The 17,125-nt window shown below is 52.3% G+C and overlaps 1 protein-coding gene across 1 annotated transcript in view; it reads left to right on the forward strand.

Moving 5' to 3' along the window:
- The window catches only part of SHB (SH2 domain containing adaptor protein B), a gene marked incomplete at its 5' end in the record, with an annotated part of 162,259 nt that overhangs the window by 49,504 nt on the left and 95,630 nt on the right, over positions 1-17,125 (forward strand). Inside the window, 1 exon segment of the mRNA XM_014586009.2 lies at positions 9,545-9,665. Coding sequence (XP_014441495.1) covers positions 9,545-9,665 — 121 coding nt within the window.

A 17,125-nucleotide genomic window follows, 5' to 3' on the forward strand; every position in this document is an offset into this window, starting at 1 on the left:
TCCTGACTCTGTCTTGGGAAGGGAGCGGCAGACAGACAGGTCCTGCCTAGCAGGAACGGAAAAATGCTTCGAATTCAGCAGACTAAAACCCATTTTGGAAACAGGCAGGCTATAAATATGTAGGTCAACAAATGACTTAGGTCCTCTCGATGTGGGGATTCGGTGGGAATCTGGTTTTGTCACCTTGCTAATGCGGGTTCTGCTTGTGTCACCTGTCCACTGGGAAGCCTCTGGTGGCTCCTCATCTATGCAGTGGGGATCTGGAGACAGAATTCTCGTCCCGATCTGTTACTGATGTCCAGGTGGCCTTGGCCTTCTCCTCTCCAGACCTGAGTGCCTCCCTTGTCAAACTGGATGGTGTGTTGAGAGGCTGACAGTTATACCAAACAATGAGTGAGCACCCTCTGTGTGCCTGGCCCCCTTCTGAGCACACCATACAGGCTGGCTCAGTCAGTCTTCATCCCGTTGTCATTTTATAAATGAGAAAACTGAAGCACAGAGAGGGGAATGACTCGTGGAACCATCCAGTACCCATGTCCCTGCTCTTGACTGGGGCATCCCCTTATTCTTCCAGCCTTTCACCTTGCAGAAAACAGAAGAAAGTCCTGCCCTTATTCTTCTGGATGGAGCCTGTCTGAGACTTTTCTCAGCAGTGGTCCCAGGTCCCTGGAGGAGCTCTCTTCCCCTCTGTGCAGACAGCCCGAGAGGAGGACTCTCGGGGAACGAGGGTGACGGGGTTTGCAGGAGAGCTGAACACAGCCAAGTCAGAGCTCAGGAGTCACCCCATATGGCCCCAGCCTGGCCTGGTGCCCCCTTCCATAGAGCCATCTACAGAGAAGGTGCCGTGGTCCTTGGAAGAGGCGCTAAAGGGCTCTTTGGGAGGATGGGAGTAGTTGTAGCAGGTGCGCCTTGGAAATGTTAGGGGTAACATTCAGAGAAAAAGCAGATAGGATAAAGTTATTGCAGAAACAGTGTGAACCTGAGTGTTAAGAAATGAGGTTAGGGTGCTAGCTTTTGGCATTGACCTTGCTGAGTTCATCCCGCTCAGGGTGTCCTAGCCTACTGGCCAGCGGCCCTTTCTTCAGTGGTACATGGTGGTTCCATGCAGGATTTCCTTTGTAAACATCAAACACACAAGGAAGAACTTGAGACCCAGAGGCTCCGACTGTCTCAGAGGTCCTGTCAGCAGTGGCTCCCAACTCCTGGGGGATTTTGTCCTCAGGAGGGATGTTCTGAGTTCTCTATAGGCCCTTATTGAAAACAGTTAAGAAATGCTGGGATTGAGCTATTTCTGAGTTCAAATAGAACTTCCCACCTTGAGAGATGGGGAAAAGCCTGTCCCTACTATTGTCGGCAAGGTTCTGGGGTCAACAGAGAGCTAGGCCGGGCTGTGCTTCAGCAGCCTCCTCCCAGGACACACCTCACAGGGGTTAAACTGAAAATGTGTGTGCGTGTGTGAAACAGTGTGAACCTGAGTGTTAAGAAATGAGGTTAGGGTGCTAGCTTTTGGCATTGACCTTGCTGAGTTCATCCCGCTCAGGGTGTCCTAGCCTACTGGCCAGCGGCCCTTTCTTCAGTGGTACATGGTGGTTCCATGCAGGATTTCCTTTGTAAACATCAAACACACAAGGAAGAACTTGAGACCCAGAGGCTCCGACTGTCTCAGAGGTCCTGTCAGCAGTGGCTCCCAACTCCTGGGGGATTTTGTCCTCAGGAGGGATGTTCTGAGTTCTCTATAGGCCCTTATTGAAAACAGTTAAGAAATGCTGGGATTGAGCTATTTCTGAGTTCAAATAGAACTTCCCACCTTGAGAGATGGGGAAAAGCCTGTCCCTACTATTGTCGGCAAGGTTCTGGGGTCAACAGAGAGCTAGGCCGGGCTGTGCTTCAGCAGCCTCCTCCCAGGACACACCTCACAGGGGTTAAACTGAAAATGTGTGTGCGTGTGTGTGTGTGTGTGTGCGCGCGCGCACGTGTGCACATGGGAGGGGTGGGGGGCATGGAGAGCAATTTGGGCTCGAGCGGAGCCGGCAGAGGCTGTAATTTGGAATGCGTTTTTCCTAACAAGTTAGAGCCTGCAGGTGTCTGGGCAAGCAGCCGTGGCCGTGGGAGGGGCAGGACTGGAAGGACCAGTGGTGACCACTTAAACCCACCTCGCCTGCAACATGCAGCCTGTGGGCGGGTTAACCGCGGCAGGTCTGTAAAGGAGCGTTTATGATAGGACACCCAAGGCCCGTGCGGAGAAACGGAGGCAGATCTTCGCTCAGCAGAAGGAAGGCCGCTTTGATAGTGATGACTGTCCCATGTGGCCGGATTGCTGAGTCATGAGCTCGCTGCCGCTGAGGGGTTGTGGGCAGCGCCCTTGGCAGGAGCCTTCGTGTGTGGAAGAGGGGACTTAGGACTTTGAAGTGACCCTGCACCACTGAGTCAGACCTTCGAAGGAAAAAAGGGAACCAATCCGAAGTCGGGGGGAAAAGGCCCTCTCTGCCCTCTGAGTTCGAGGCGTCGCCGCTGATTGCATGAATGTAGCTAATTAATCTTCCCCAAATTAATTTCCTCGCCATGTCAGAGATGATTTATTGGTGTGCCTGTGAGGAGAGTTGGTCTGTGATGGCCAACTCGAGGACAGGGAAAGCCCGGCGTGTGCATGTGGGGTGTCCCCGTAGCCCTGTGTGGTGTTACAGCTGAGCTCTGTGGCTCCCCGGGGCTCTGGATGCTGGCCAGAGACAAGAGCATAGTACTGTCCCCCAGCACACAGCAGGGTGACCTCAGGGTCCTAAGAGGTTCTCTGCCAGTTCTCCAGGTGCCCCAACTGGGAGATACAGCTTACCCCATGCGTGAGAGGGGGGAAAGGATTGAGCACGTTTCCTCTTTGTGGTTGGGAGAGGTGTCACGGCCGTTGTCATGCTTAATTGCAGCCATTTTCACTGGGGCCGTGACAGGCTTTCCTTCTCATGTCCCTGTCCTGGCTTCCCCACTACGTTTTCAACTTCTCGTGGGCACAGACCCTCCCTCAAGGTGATTTTGTGCCTCTCAGAACTTAGCTGAGGCCTGGGTGCCCCCAGGAGGTGCCACTGCTCTGTAAAAGGACGCAGCCTTTTCTTTCTAAACGACTGACACATCCTGAATCATTTCATTATTTGCGCCTTTCTAGGTTTATGGGAGGCTAAGAAGGTGAATGACCCTGCCCCATCTCACAGGTAAACTGCAGCAGCGCAAAGAGATGAAGCAGGTTGTTGGAGCGTGGTGGAGCTGGTGCCAGCTCTCCACCAGGCTGGACTGTCCCTGCCTGGCTGTGTCCTTCCTGCAGTACTCTCCATGTTCTCATGTATTTGCACATCCCTTAGCGGCAGCTGCAGTCCAGCTACTCCTGGTCGGGCAGCCTGGGGGCTTTACAAACGCTACTGCTGCGTGCCTTGACTACAGTGGGGGTTCTGCAAACAGCCACCTACCTTGGCAGTCCTTGAAGCTGGGCTTTTGCCCTGGGGCATCTCAGACCTGTATGCCAAGTCGAGTCTGGGCTCGACGCGGAGTCTGTGCTGAGAAAATACTGAAAGCACAGATGAGTGGCATCCGGTTAGCTGACCTGCCACCTAGCACAGAAGCCCATCCTAAAGCCTCTGCTGGAATGCCCAAACAGCAAGGACTTCCTTTCCCAGGCCAGCTCGTTCATTGCCTTCATGCAGGAGTCCATCCCGAATTCCTAAGTTTTCTTCCGTTCAGCCCCTGGGTCTGCACAGAACATCTCCCCATGGCCTCTTCCCCAAATAGCCTCCTGTTTGAAGGGTTTTGGGAAGCCCTCTCCAGAGCCCCAAATCTATTTCTTTAATACCATCTCTTTGTTGGCATGGCAACAGGGCCTGCATCCTGTGGACACCAGACTTGCAAGGGCCCGTGACACAGAGGGTCCTACAGGAGGACCAGGTCTGCAGTCCTCTGATGGGAACCAGCGGCCTGGGGCCTTCTGGCTGTTGATGACACTACATGCCCCTGCACCCCACCCCCCCCAAGAAAAGAAACACTATTTGCTCGCCATCAGGGAGCCCTCTGGGAGGGAGAGGGCCAACGCGCCTCTGCTCTGGAGGGGTGTGTGGCTCTTGGGTTTCAAGCTGGCAAGCCAAGACAAAGAGCCCCATGCCATCATTCTCTCACTGTGCCTCTGCAGCCCAGTGGCAGGCCGGTCACATACCACACAGTATTTTAAGCCAGGTGAATAATACGTGTGGAATTACAATGTAGTCGGCACCTCGTGGTCTCACACCGGCACCTTGCTAAGGAAACAGCGTCTTGTCTTCTCTGTTAAAGAGACTCTCAGGCAAGGGGGGGAGGCATGTCTTGGCTTGTCTTGTGCCCAACACATTGTAGGTGTATCAAACGTGAAGAGGGCCACGGCGTCATTAGTTGCCAAATTCCCAGTGAGATCCATGACCCCAACCAGCACTGTGAAGGAAACCACTGTTCAGTCTGAATGGTGAGTCGAGCACACGGTCTGGCAGGGCCCGTTGAAAACATTTTCGGGTGTGTTCAGGTGCAGTTCGTGCTAGAGAAGAGAGTGGTCCTGACCCTGGCAAGAATCCAGGTCCTTGTAGAACGCCATTGCCCCTTCACTTTCCAGGGAAGGGAAGGCAACAGAGAGACCCACTCCCCCCCACTCCCCCATCCAGCAAGCCTGTGGCTGAGCTGGGAAAGCCCGTGCTCTGCCAGTTCCCATACACAATGGGGCACACAGAGGTGACTGTGGCTCACAAGAATTATCCATGGGACAGTGGGGAAAGTGTGGTTCCCCTACTCCTGGACGATGGGGGCTGCTCCACCACTTGTCCCTCCTCTTGAGCATGTTCGAGTGATTTCTGCAGTGGCTCTTCTTAACAGCGCCACCAGCGCTTCCTGAAGCAGAACGGTTTTCCTGGAGCGAGCTTGCTGAGAGCCAGATAGACTTGGCCTGAAAGCATATGTGTGTGCCCTCAGGGCCAGAGCCCACATCAGGTCCCTGCCTCCTCTCCTGGAAACAGAGCAGGGGTCCTTGCTTGCATAGCGCCCCCTCCACCCCCACCCCTACCCCCCCACCCGCACAGCCCGCATTGCTCAACCTGGAACCAGCTCTCAGGATTGCACCGAGGATGCCTTTCGCTCCGCGTCTTTGATTCTGGAGATGCGCCAAGACGTGTTGGGTCATCTCTTACTTCAGTTGACCCCCAGGGAAGAAGCCAAGAGAACTGCAGTTAACCTGGACTTCTTGCTTCACTTTAATGAACAGGCCTGAGAAATCTCCGGGAAAAGTGAAATTCCAGAGTAATATCTGGAGGCCAATGGGAAAAGCGCCCGACTCTCTGCTTATTGTTTCCCAAACTTTCCTGATAAGAATCACCTTGGTTGCTTGTTAAATATACAGGTTATTGGGGCTCAGAATCTATTTTCTTAGCAAGCATTCCAGGCAAGTTTGGGAAACAGTGTACTGTACCAAAAATAGCCTTGAGAGTAGTAGTGCTTTTACACAGGTATGGTTTTGCATATAATATAGGAATAAGTTCTCCTTGTTTGAAAATATGTTCATATTATAGACCAGCTTCCTTTGAATCCCTCTAAACACCCCAATCCTAGTTCCCCCTTCTCCCAAAAGAGGGGTCAGTTTGGAGCATACATCTCCCCAGAAGTTTTCTTTAAATTAAGAGATACAGGTTTCGGTTTTGTTTTTCATACATAGGTATCAGGTTGTGTTTATCATTTTACAGCGTGCTCGCTTTCCATTCACCACTGTATTTGGAGAGCAGTGGTAGCACATTTAGATTGCCTGCCTGCTTTTTATTTTTTATTTATAAAACTTGCTACATAGTATTCCTTAGCATAATAAATCCTGAGAAGTGAACTTGCTGGGCATGCTTACTGGGTTGTAATGGGTGTTGCCTGCAGTGATCCTTCGGAGAGGCTGCACTGTACATTCCTACTGAGGGGCGTGGAGAGGGCCCAGTTCTCCGCACAGGTGCAGCCGTGTCACAAAAGCCAAGCCGGCAAAAACTCTCACCAATGTGTGAAGTGTGGCCAAGTGGCAACGCCCACCTTCCTCATTCCCTTTGGGGATGAACAGGAAGACTGCTTCCTGTTGCTAACCTAAATCCCTGCAGTAGAAACACCAAAGACTGACTGCTGGAAGGGGCTGAGTTCCACCCTGCAGCCTGCCTATTACAAAAAAGAGGTGTTTGGACCTCCTGCTAGTCTAACCACACCACCATCAGAGAGGCACTAGGTGTGGTGGAATCCTAGAACTCCAGCTCGGGAATCAGGAGAGGGCTTGCTCCAAGACCCTGTGTCCAGCTCACTAGGTGTGACAAGGCCTTGCCCCTCTGGGCTGCTGCAGGTCACGTGGAAAACAAGGAGAGGTTGGAGCTTGACTCCCGAGGACTGCAAGCTTCAAGCTTCACTGCGTTACGAGCCTGCGAAGTCCTTTAGAGGCTTTGAGCTGACCTGGGATCTATAGTTTTGTTTGAAGGCAAGAAAGGGTATTTGCCTGGATGTTAGTGCCCATCCCAGGAGGCTGAGAAAGTGAAAGACATAGCCCAATGGCGGTCGCATCCAACAGCCTGTCTTTCTGCAACTCCGCTCCTTAGTGAAGTAATGGGACCAGTGTCCAGGGTTCCCATCTCAGCTCTGTGGCTGCCGCCGTTGGTGGCTGCCAGCCTACCACGTGTAGGAATCCAACAAACTGTCAGAAATTTGGCGATCTGAAACCAAAATCAAAAAGAGCTTGTTGTGTATCCAGGTGGTCTGGCTGGTTCCCTTTTGACTGAATTGATCAATTTGGTTTACAGGACTTGTCCACTAACTGGGGTGTTTTAAAGCAAATGAAAGCACCCCAGCAGGAGACCACCTCTGGAGAAATGCATCCCCCTTCTATTAATCAGAAGAGCAGCAGCCTTCATGCAAACCTGCTGCCCAGCCATCTCGACTTACAGCAAGCAGCTTAGGCAGGGGCCACGCTGCCCGTCCTATGGCACGTCCCATGGCCCCCGGTTGTCTGCCTACTCAACTCCCCTCACACCTGGTTACATTTTTTTATCCCCAGATGAAGACTGATTTTGCAAAAAGTTGAGTAGCTCAGTGTAGTGCTTGCCAAGTTTCAAGTTGTTCAAACCTCAGATTCCCTAACTTCCATCAACCTCACTTTGAAGTCTGAAAGCAAGTTGATTAAATATACATTTTAGGAACCTTCCGATTTGCTTCTTAAACTGACAGAATTCCAAATTTTTTTTAAACGGAAAGATTTTCAACTGTCAGCAGGTGTAACTGGAACCATATGTCAGCCAAGACCAGGGGCTTTTCCTGGTTTTAGGATTTGGAAATTCTTATTGAAATGGAGGTAAGCAGAGCAGGCAGCTGGGAGCCCTGTGACAGCCTGAGCTCAGATCTCATTTTAATTAGAAAATAGAGCTAGCTCCTGCTCAATCGCGGGGCTCCCAGAGCTCCTGTCCCAGCGCGAACAAAGATTTGGTTTATATCCTTGCAAGCCTCCGTGTTTGCAAATTACAGAGCACTTCCTAGTGGAGCTGGAATGTAGATTTCTAGATTACTGTGGACACCGCAGCCCACTCCCCCCCCTATTCCCCAGCGAGTCCCCCAAAACTATTTTGTTTTCTTGGGGAAATATTTCTGCCCTTTCTTATTGCACATAGATGGAAGATGTTCCTGTTGAAACGAGACAGTGAGGAAGTCTGGGGCGAGGGAAATGAGATTCCATGTCAGCCACAGCAGCGACATCATTTTCTCCATTTGGACATCTGAGCCCCTGAACTCTGAGACACAAAACCCTGCACGCTGCGGCGTCTGAGCTGTTGTGTTTGACAGTGGTTCACGTGTGCAATTTTCTCCCTAATGTGTTCTGCAAATGGTAGAGTAGAAATATCGAATGAAAGACACTGCCGGGCCTGGCTCTCTCCACCCCCTTCTTTCCTTGACCTGGTGTCATTTGAGCACAACGAGTCTCCAGAAAGGCAGATTACAATGTCGGCATCTGGAGGCACCCAGCTGGGACCCGGAGCCCGACCTGCAGCAGAGGACGTGGCAGAGGGGTGGCAGCAGGGTGCAGATGCTCAGTCCAGGCGCTCCAGGCATGAGGCTTGCACTGAGCAGCTTGCTCCTGACCCCTGCACGCTCTGCCTCCCATCGGCCCCCGGCCACGCGTCAGGGACGGAGCTGCTGCCCGCTGTCCCTCCTCGGGCATCACATTCCAGGCAGCTGGCGGTCACTCGCATACCCTGCCAGGACTTCTGCCACAAGCTGCCATTCACCAGACAGACAAAGGGGGATTTTCCCTTCCCCTGAGTTTATTGGCCCCTCAAATGCCTTACATTCTAGGAGCTGGGAGAGAGAGGAGGCTCCTGTGGTTTCTAATTAAACCCACAATTTAAATAACAATTCATGTAACCCCAAGGGTTGAGAGAAAGGCTAACCTATCCCCTCCCGAGGGAAGCAGCTGGGTGGCCATGGCTAGGAGGGTGCGGACTTGCGGTTTGACAGTGTCCCGAGAGGGTGAGAGAGAAGTCGCACCGCTGAAGCTGGGGTGCGGGGCAAAGGTACAGATTTGGTACCCCAAAGGTTCCTGCCTTTCCTCCCCGTAGGTGTGCCCGTTGAAACGTTAGGAAGTGAGGAAAGGGAGGATTAGTTGCCCTGTTTGCCTGGAGCTTTCCACTGAGACGGTTTACCCTTCTCCTGGAAAAAGGGGAGCCTTGTCTCTGAAGTGTGAGAATCCCAGATACTCCAGGTCTCCTGAGTCTCCGCCCCCTTCTGGCCTAGCCCCAGGTGACTCACTCTTAGTCTGTTAGTTGTACAACTTTTCTCTGGAGAGAGGTGGGGGCTGGGTTTGAGAATACTGAGAGCTAGGCCAGGCAGGGTCCTGGGAGGTGAGGGTCTGGGCAAGCCCCGCCCACCTCTGGGCCTCGTTTGGCCCATCTGTTGTAGAAGGGTCTGTGATTTTCTTGCTCCAAGACCATTTCTGGCCCTGCAGTCTGTCTGTCCTTCCCTGTGCTGCTTCGTGTTTTCACTTGGCCCGTCTGGGGCCACAGTCATCCTTACAGAGCGTTGATCTCACCAAATTGTTGTCGGATTACCCACGGCGTGGTTGTGTTCCAGACCTGGGGGGGACTGAGTGTGATCCTCTCCAGACAGGCTCTTCTGTGCCTCCGCCAGCTCCAGAGCACGTCAGCATTTCCAGGCATTCTGCGCACTCACTTTCCATTGTTCCAACGTGGAACTGTTGTTTTCTCGGGGAAATATGCCGGAAGCCACCTCCAGGCTCTTGCCCGTGGGCTTCCAGCCTGTTACTACTTCCCTGCAGGTACTTGTCTGTTCTCCCTGGTTGGGGGAGCACAGCTTGGGTGGGTCAGCACTGCTTGAGCGGGTCCCATTCCTTACCCCGACAAGACTTGGCACTCCGGAGGGCAGGTTCCAGCTCTGTCCAAGGCTCACTTCCTGTTTGCTGGAGCAAAGCATGGCTGTGAACAAGTGAAAAGAAGCCGAAGGTGTACTCATCCCAGCCTCTTCTTCCCCGCAGGTGACCATCGCCGATGACTACTCGGACCCCTTCGATGCTAAGAATGATCTCAAGAACAAGGCGGGAAAGGGAGAGAGTGCCGGCTACATGGAGCCCTACGAGGCACAGAGGATCATGACAGGTAGGTGGAGGGCCTGGCACGGGGACTCCTGACTGGGCAGGGAGGTGCAGAGGGAGCTGGGACACTCCTGGGCCGCCCCCAGCAAGTCTCAGCTGGGCTGGGCTGCTTAGGGGGAGTGCTGTATTAAATCTTCCTCACTTTACCTGCTATTTCCCCACATCAGGACAACACTGCAGGGCACAGTGAAAGTCCAGATATAAGGGTACCAAGTACAGTTAACCCGAGGAAGGGACCGAGAAGGAAAAGGAGAAAACAGGCATTGAGGTTCTATCAGACATTTCTGACTGAAGAATGATAAAGTATTTGAGAACCTTAACTTGGAGTTTCCTAGCAGCTAAGGCAAAAAAGAGAAGCGGTCTGGATCATCCTACCTTTATTACCTAATAGACTATTAGTAGGAACAGTTATCTTGACCGCATACCCAGAAATTATCGTTTTGGGCTGGAAGCAGTGTAAAGAACCCTGGTCTTTGCAGCAAGTTATTAGGAACATGGTGACCCCTGGCAAAGCAGACCCAGTAGTTGACAAGAGATAGCTGAGCATGTGCTTGGGGCTGGGGTCCAGGGGAGGGTGACCTACTTTCCTCCAGTAACTCCTAGAAGGGGTCAGCTGGCAGGGTCTTCACCACAGGTGTGTGCTCAGGCTCTGCAGTAGCCCCACCCCCTCTGCCACATCCCAGCACCTCCAGCCGACTTGTGAGACAAAACTCTGTGGGAGCATCTCCAGCCCTCAGGCCAAGAGTGGGAGCTTCAGCAGACCTTGGTCCGGGCATAAAGTTACAGAGGGTGACTTTGGCACACAGTCACATTCGGAATGTCAAGGCAACAAGCCATCTTTGCGATGAGCCAAGGTAGGGAAACTGAGGCTAAGGAGGGAGAGAGGCTTGCCCCGGGCCACAGAGTAAGCTGACGGCAGAATGCTAAGGGTAGCCTGTGCTTTACAGGGAAGACCCTGGGGTGGGGGCCTAAGGAAGGGTAGCTGGGGCAGGAGCTGGGGCAGCGCCAGTGTGGGAAAAGGTAGGAGCAGCCCAAGGAAGGAGCTCCTGCCGGACACTGGGCATGCACACTCATTAAACCTCACTGTGTTCCTTCAAAGGAAATGTCTTGTTTTACCAGTCAGGGAAACTGAGGGATAGGCCCTTCCATGGGGTCACACAGGAAGCGGTGAGTGGCTCTGCTGAGTCAGAACATGGAGCAGGGTATGGAAGTCCTGCCAAGCAACAGTTGGGGTGTTATTGCAGGAATCTAGACTCAGATTGACAGCAGGTGGGGAGTGGGCAAATGCTGGGAGCCAGACTTTGCGGGACTCCGTCACTGCCTGTGGAATGGAGCCAGATCCTTCTTGGGTGCTTCTGTGGCCCTCAAAGTTCAAGAGCTGGTTTAGCTGGGTAAAGTTGACCTGTGGGAGTTTGGCTATTTATTATTATTATTGGTTTATCATCATTATTATTAAGTTTGCTATAGGACACATGTGCTCACCAGAGAAAGAAAGAGGGAAAGTGAGAAATCCAGTCACCAGGTCCAGGACTCAAACCACAGTCGGCCATGTGAGAGTCCAGTGCCTTAACCATTATGACACCTGCTGGCCCAGGACTTTGGCTTTTTAATGAGGATGTACCCCAGGGAGCGGGTCCAAGACAGTACAGTTTGAGAGGATCAGGAACCTGTGAAGACCTCGTGCAAATCTGTTTCCTGCTGTATTTTCTCCGTAGCTTGGAGCCTATGCCCAAATCACCCACAGTTTTTGTTTATAAGGACATAGGCGATCTCACTGGCCAGTTTCTGGTGGTGTGATTTTGCCACAGCTCCCTTGACTTGGAAGTCTTGGTGCGTAATGTCACCACAGTGACGGGAGAGGAGATGAGCAGGGTGGGCCACCACAGGAAGCACCTCCCAGAGCTGTCATCGGGATGAGGTGGGCAGGGAGAGGCTGGTGCTGGGGGACGGCCGTGGAGCCAGGATGGCACAGAAAAAAGGAGGTCGAACCTTGCGGTGTGACCCTTTTGTGGATCATGTTACCTTTTTTGTGTATGTGTTTTTACATATATGTGTGATGTGAAGTTATGGGGCAGTTTTTCTGCTACATGAGTGTAGCGCTGACAAGAAGGCTGTGCCCTTGGGGACCAGCAGGTGGCGTGGTGGTTAAGGTGGTGGACACTCCCACATGGCCGACCGTGGTTCAAGTACCGGACCTGGTGGCTTGCTTTCTCACTTTCCCTTTCTCTCTCGTGTGGCCATCCCCCCAGGGGGTGATTTCTCGTTTTCTGTCTCTCTGTCACTCTCTGTCTCTCCAGCAAGTGCATGCACCCTATGGCAAACGTCTCTTTCAAAAATAAAAAAGAAAAGATAAAGAAACACAAAAACGAAGTTTCTTTTGTTTTTCTGTGAGCAAGATAGAGAAAGAGACAGAGACAGTACCAGCACAGTCTTGACAAAAAGAACCACCTGTAACTTTAGCAGCCCTGGCTCATGGACACCTGTGTGCCTGGCACCCTCAGGGAGATCTTTGTGTGGGAACCTGCAACTTTCCCTGCGGGTCAACCTCGTGTAGCATCGCCTTTCACTGCTGGACCCCTGCCTAGCCACCTCGAGGAGACGTTGCTAAGATGTAATACTCCGTGTTGGTAAGGACGCAGTCAAATCTTGCATGTGGGGACTGTTAATAGATTATAAATCACAAACTTCCTGTAGAACCAGTTCAGATTGCATAGGCATAAAGAGGGTTGGTTTTCGCTTTGGTTTTGGTTTGGTGGCTGTTTTGTTTTTACGAAAGAGGGAGGATTCGGGGACCAGCAGGTGGCATGGTGGTTAAGGTGCTGGACACTCCCACATGGCCGACCGTGGTTCAAGTACCGGACCTGGTGGCTTGCTTTCTCACTTTCCCTTTCTCTCTCTGTGTATCTCTCTCTGGTCAAATGAAAATAAATGAATGAATAAATAAAATTAAATAAATGATTATTTTTTAAAAAAAAGAAGGCTGTGTGCCCTCTCTGTGCCTGAGATGGCATGCCACGTGAAAGGAGCCCATACTAGAGTCAGGCAAATGTGGGGTGGCCACTTGCCACCTGGATAACCCGTGGGCCTCAGTTTCTCCCTGCAGGACAGTAGCCCTCGAGCGATGAGTCAGTGGTGCATGCAGCTGCTTTTGACTGCCAGCGGGCTGCTTGGCCGTGGGCAGTACATGCCAGGCCTCTGTTTCTGGAATGACGGGTCAGTGATAACAACAGCGGTAGCTGCTGGGTGCCCTCGTGCTTATTGACAACACTGGACGTGAATTCTCACTGGATCCTCACCATCACCTTTGGCGTATAGGTGCCGCATTATCCCAGTGGAGAAACTGAGGCACTGAGCGGGAAAGTACCCACCCAGGGCAGCCAGGCGGTAGGGCTGACTTCCCAGGCTTTGTTTAACCACCGTGCAGGACATTCTCTGCAGGGCCTATCCAGCCCTGGTGCACTGAGCTTGATCTTCACATTCCCCAACACCGACCCCTTGGGCCCACCATCGTGCAGAGGTGTTGTCTGCATCCTTTGACTTCACGCAGCAGGTGGTGAGGACTTTTGTGAGCTGAGAACTCAGCCCAGCCCCTTGGGCTGCAGCTGGGATAGAGGGCATGCCTGTTCCCCCAGGGGCCTCTCTTACCCCTTTCCCGCTGTCTGCCTCAACTTACCCTCTCTACAGCCTCCACTTTGTGTCACCTACAGGAACCTGGCTTCAGCGCTTCACCGGCTTCAAAGCCCAAATGCCCTTGGGTTGCTCAGGCCTCACTTTTTACCCCATCACCTCTTACACTCTCTCTGAAGGTCCCTCCTTAAAACCCGACAGCTCTGTGGAACCTATTCAGACAACCAGCGACCCAGGCCAAGCTTTTCTTTTTATAGATGGGAACATTGAGGCTTAAAGAAGCACAATTCCTTTTTGAGACTTTGTTTTAAACTACTGATGGCTGGTGCACTGAGGGGAATCTCCAGGTGAATCTCCAGGTGTTCAGAGGCTTCCAGTTTGGGCAATCCAAGTAGGGTGGGTGATGGCAGGGATGGGAGCCGAGTCTGGCAATCCATGCAGGGAAGGGCTTGGGCAAAGATACAGAGATGGGATGTTTGCTGGAGTGGAATGGCAGGAGACGAGGCTTTTGATAGAATCATGATCAAAAAGGCCCATGGTGCAAGAGCATGTCGATTGATTGGGATCAAGCCCAAGTAGCCTAAAGGCACAGAATATTTCTGCAGCTAAGGTTCTAGGCAGGGGACTAGGTAGGTGGTATCGTAGTTACCGCAGTTGGATCCCACATGGCCGATTATAGAGTATGAGTCTCAGATCTGGCAGCTTGAAAATATGCCAGGCACGTGTGCCTTACATGCCCAAAATCTGAGAGGGGAATGGAGGAAAAGGGATTGCAGTGTGGTTATCTCTCTCTCTCTCTGTGTGTGTATGTGTGTGTGTGTAGCCAGCATAAGTGTCCTATAGCAAATTAAAAAACAAAAAAAAAAGAGGAACCAGGGACCAGCAGTTAGCATAATGGCTATGTTGCTGGACGCCCATGTGGTCGACCGTGGTTCGGGTCCTGAACCTGGTGACTTAAACTCATGCCGGGCATGTGTGCGTACATGCCCAAGATCCCGAGAGGAGGATGGAGGAGAAGGGATTGCCCTGGGAGGTGATTTCTCACTCTCTGTCCCTCTCTCTCTCTGTCTATCTGGCGAGTGCATGCACCCTATAGCAAAAACCCCACAAAAAAAAAAAAAAAAAAGAGGGACCAGCAGATGGCTTAATGGTTATGTTGCTGGACTCCTACATAGTCGACCACAGTTCAATTCTAGGACCCAGTGATTTACAACTCACGCCAGGCGCATGTGCATGCATGCCCAAAATCCCGAGAGGATACTGGAGGAGAAGGGATTGCAGTGTGACCATCCCCCCTAGGGGATGATTTATCTCTTTCTCTCTGTCTCTCTCCGTTTCTCCTGGGCTCACACACACTCTATAGCAAAAATCTCTCAAAAAACAACAATAATAACAACAACGAAAAAAAAATAAAAGATTCTCAGCAGGAGTTCTTGGAGGTGCCCAAGGGGGTACCGGTGACATCTGTAGTCGTGGAGCTTGTACAGAGGGTGTCCCTGTGTGCCGGGCCCTGTTCCAGGTACTTTCTATGTATTGGCTCATTCCAACTACACATGAGCCTGTGAGATGTAGGTGCTTTCACCCATCCATTGCACAGAAGAGATCAGCCCTCAGAGGGTTAAATGAGTAGGTGCTTTCACCCCCCCACAACCCCCATTACATAGAGAACAACAGCTCTTACAGGGTTAAATAAGCAGCAAAACCAGGACCAGGAGCCCCTCTGGAGCCCTCCTTTCAGCCAGAGCACTCATAGCTGTCCTGCGCCCCCAGAGGGTCTGAAGAACTGAGGGGCAGTTCCGGTTACTTGGGCTCCCCTTTCAGGTGTGATTAACCCTTCCTCAGCCTCTTTCACAAGGTTGCTCAAAGTGTCATCTCCCAGAGTGACTCACTTCAGCACTAATTGAAAGCATTTTCACATAATTTTTTATATGTAAGCAATTACGCATTAAAAAGTCCTTAGCATGTTTTTATTATTAAATCAGCTTTATAGCTTAATAAGAGGAAATTAAAAGAAAGTCATTTCACACAGAGCCCGGCTGCCCTGACGCGCTGTTTTCCTTGTTTATAGCTTGCCTCTGCCCGTTTTAACTCTGGGATGGTAGACACAGACCAGAAAGAGCCAGGCGCCGATGTTAAAGGCACCGAGGACGTCCTCACGTAACCCCATGTTCTCTGGCTTGGCCTCTTTCTGAGAGAACTGTGGTGTGCACTGTGTTAAAGCCTGTGCTCCAGTTGAGGCCACTCTGCCTCAGGAAATGTGGGTTCTAGCCTTGGCTCTGCCCCTGGCAGGTTATTTCCCTTCTTTGGGCTTCAGTTCCCTCATCCGAAAACCCAGGTTCTGCCTTCTTCACTGAGTGTCACAAGGATCCAAAGAGGTAGCGGGTCCAGAATGATGGTATGAGCGCTTAGGTCACACTGGGCCTCTCCATCTGCCCTTGTCAGGCAGAACTGCCCCCTCACAGTCCTGAGGACCCTCTGCTCCATCCCAACCCACCTCCCCATGGCACCAGCCCAAAGCGGGCATGTGAAGAAGAGCTGGCCCTGGCACCCTCACAGAAGCAGGCGTGCTGCCCCCCTGCTCTCAAGACAGACAGGGCGCTGTGGTGGGCAGCCAGCTCCAGAGCCCCGCCCTGGAGCTCCTGTTCTCTGATTCTGGAATGAAGTCTCTGAAGACCAGCAGATGCTTTTCAAAAAGGGGGACATTGAGTCTTGATGACTGGGTGTCAGAGAGGCCATGTCTAGACACACTACCTGCAATTTCTGCCTTCCTCTCATGTTCACTGTCACCTCTGCCCCTGGATCCAGGTAGCTCCATTCTCCTGGTAGCTAGAAAGCAAAGGCCTTTCTCCCTGGGCCCCCAAGTCCAGGCCCTTCTGGGCCCCAGCTTCACGGCACCTCTGGACTCTGCTCCCGGAATGTTCATGCATGTGCTTCTTCCTCATCTGCCCTGCTCGATGCAGCCCTGCATTCCTGTACCTTCACTTCTTGGACTTTGCAGGACCCTCTCAGGCCCTTCCCGCAAGTCACCTTAGGCTTCAGCCTGTCCTAGTGATCACAGCTGTCACCCAGCTGGAGGCTCACAGGATGGAACTGTCCTTGAACAATCCTTTTGGCCCAGAGCACGTTTTTTGCTCAATGCCCAGGGAAGGGGCCCATACTGGCCAAGGTCACAGAGCAGCAAGCCTCAGCGTGGGTCTCCTGACAGGCCTTGTTTTGAAATGGTTTAAAGCCTGTCCTCATATCCCCCTGCTGGGCAGATAGAAGGCTTGGTCATGGCTCTGCAGAGTTCCCGGGCTGGTCTATCATTTACCAGAATGACTTACCTCCTGGACAGGAAGGAGATAATCAAGTGCAAATAGACTTCGGATTAGTCACCTGATGACTTTCCTGTTCTTGAGAAACTGCGGGCTCACACCCAGCCCGGTGGTGCTCACCTGCTGAGCTGCAGGGTGGGGAGAGGAGTGGGAAGCCTGGGTTTCCATGGTGACCAGTGCCCACTCGGGAGTCGCTTCCTTAGCTTTCATGCCACATCCCCCTCCACACTTTGACCCTTGGCACTAAGCATCCAGATTTCCAGGAAAAGTTGCAACAGGGCTGGAACAGGCTGCCGGAAGCTGACCGTCGGTGACACCGCACCTGCTGTGGGCCAACGAGGGTCCCTCCTGCCAGATGCCCCCATCGCATGTGGGAGGCCGACACAAGCCTTGACAAGCACTCAATGTCTATAGATAAAGCAGGCCAGGAAAAATGACACTAAAGGAGGAATCCGGTCTTTGGAGAACACAGAGGAAGGGGTGGTACGGCTTCCTGAAGACCAGGGGGAGCCACACAGGGCAG

This window comes from Tupaia chinensis, unplaced genomic scaffold (assembly GCF_000334495.1).
Source record: "Tupaia chinensis unplaced genomic scaffold, TupChi_1.0 Scaffold000104_1, whole genome shotgun sequence".
Taxonomy (NCBI): domain Eukaryota; kingdom Metazoa; phylum Chordata; class Mammalia; order Scandentia; family Tupaiidae; genus Tupaia; species Tupaia belangeri.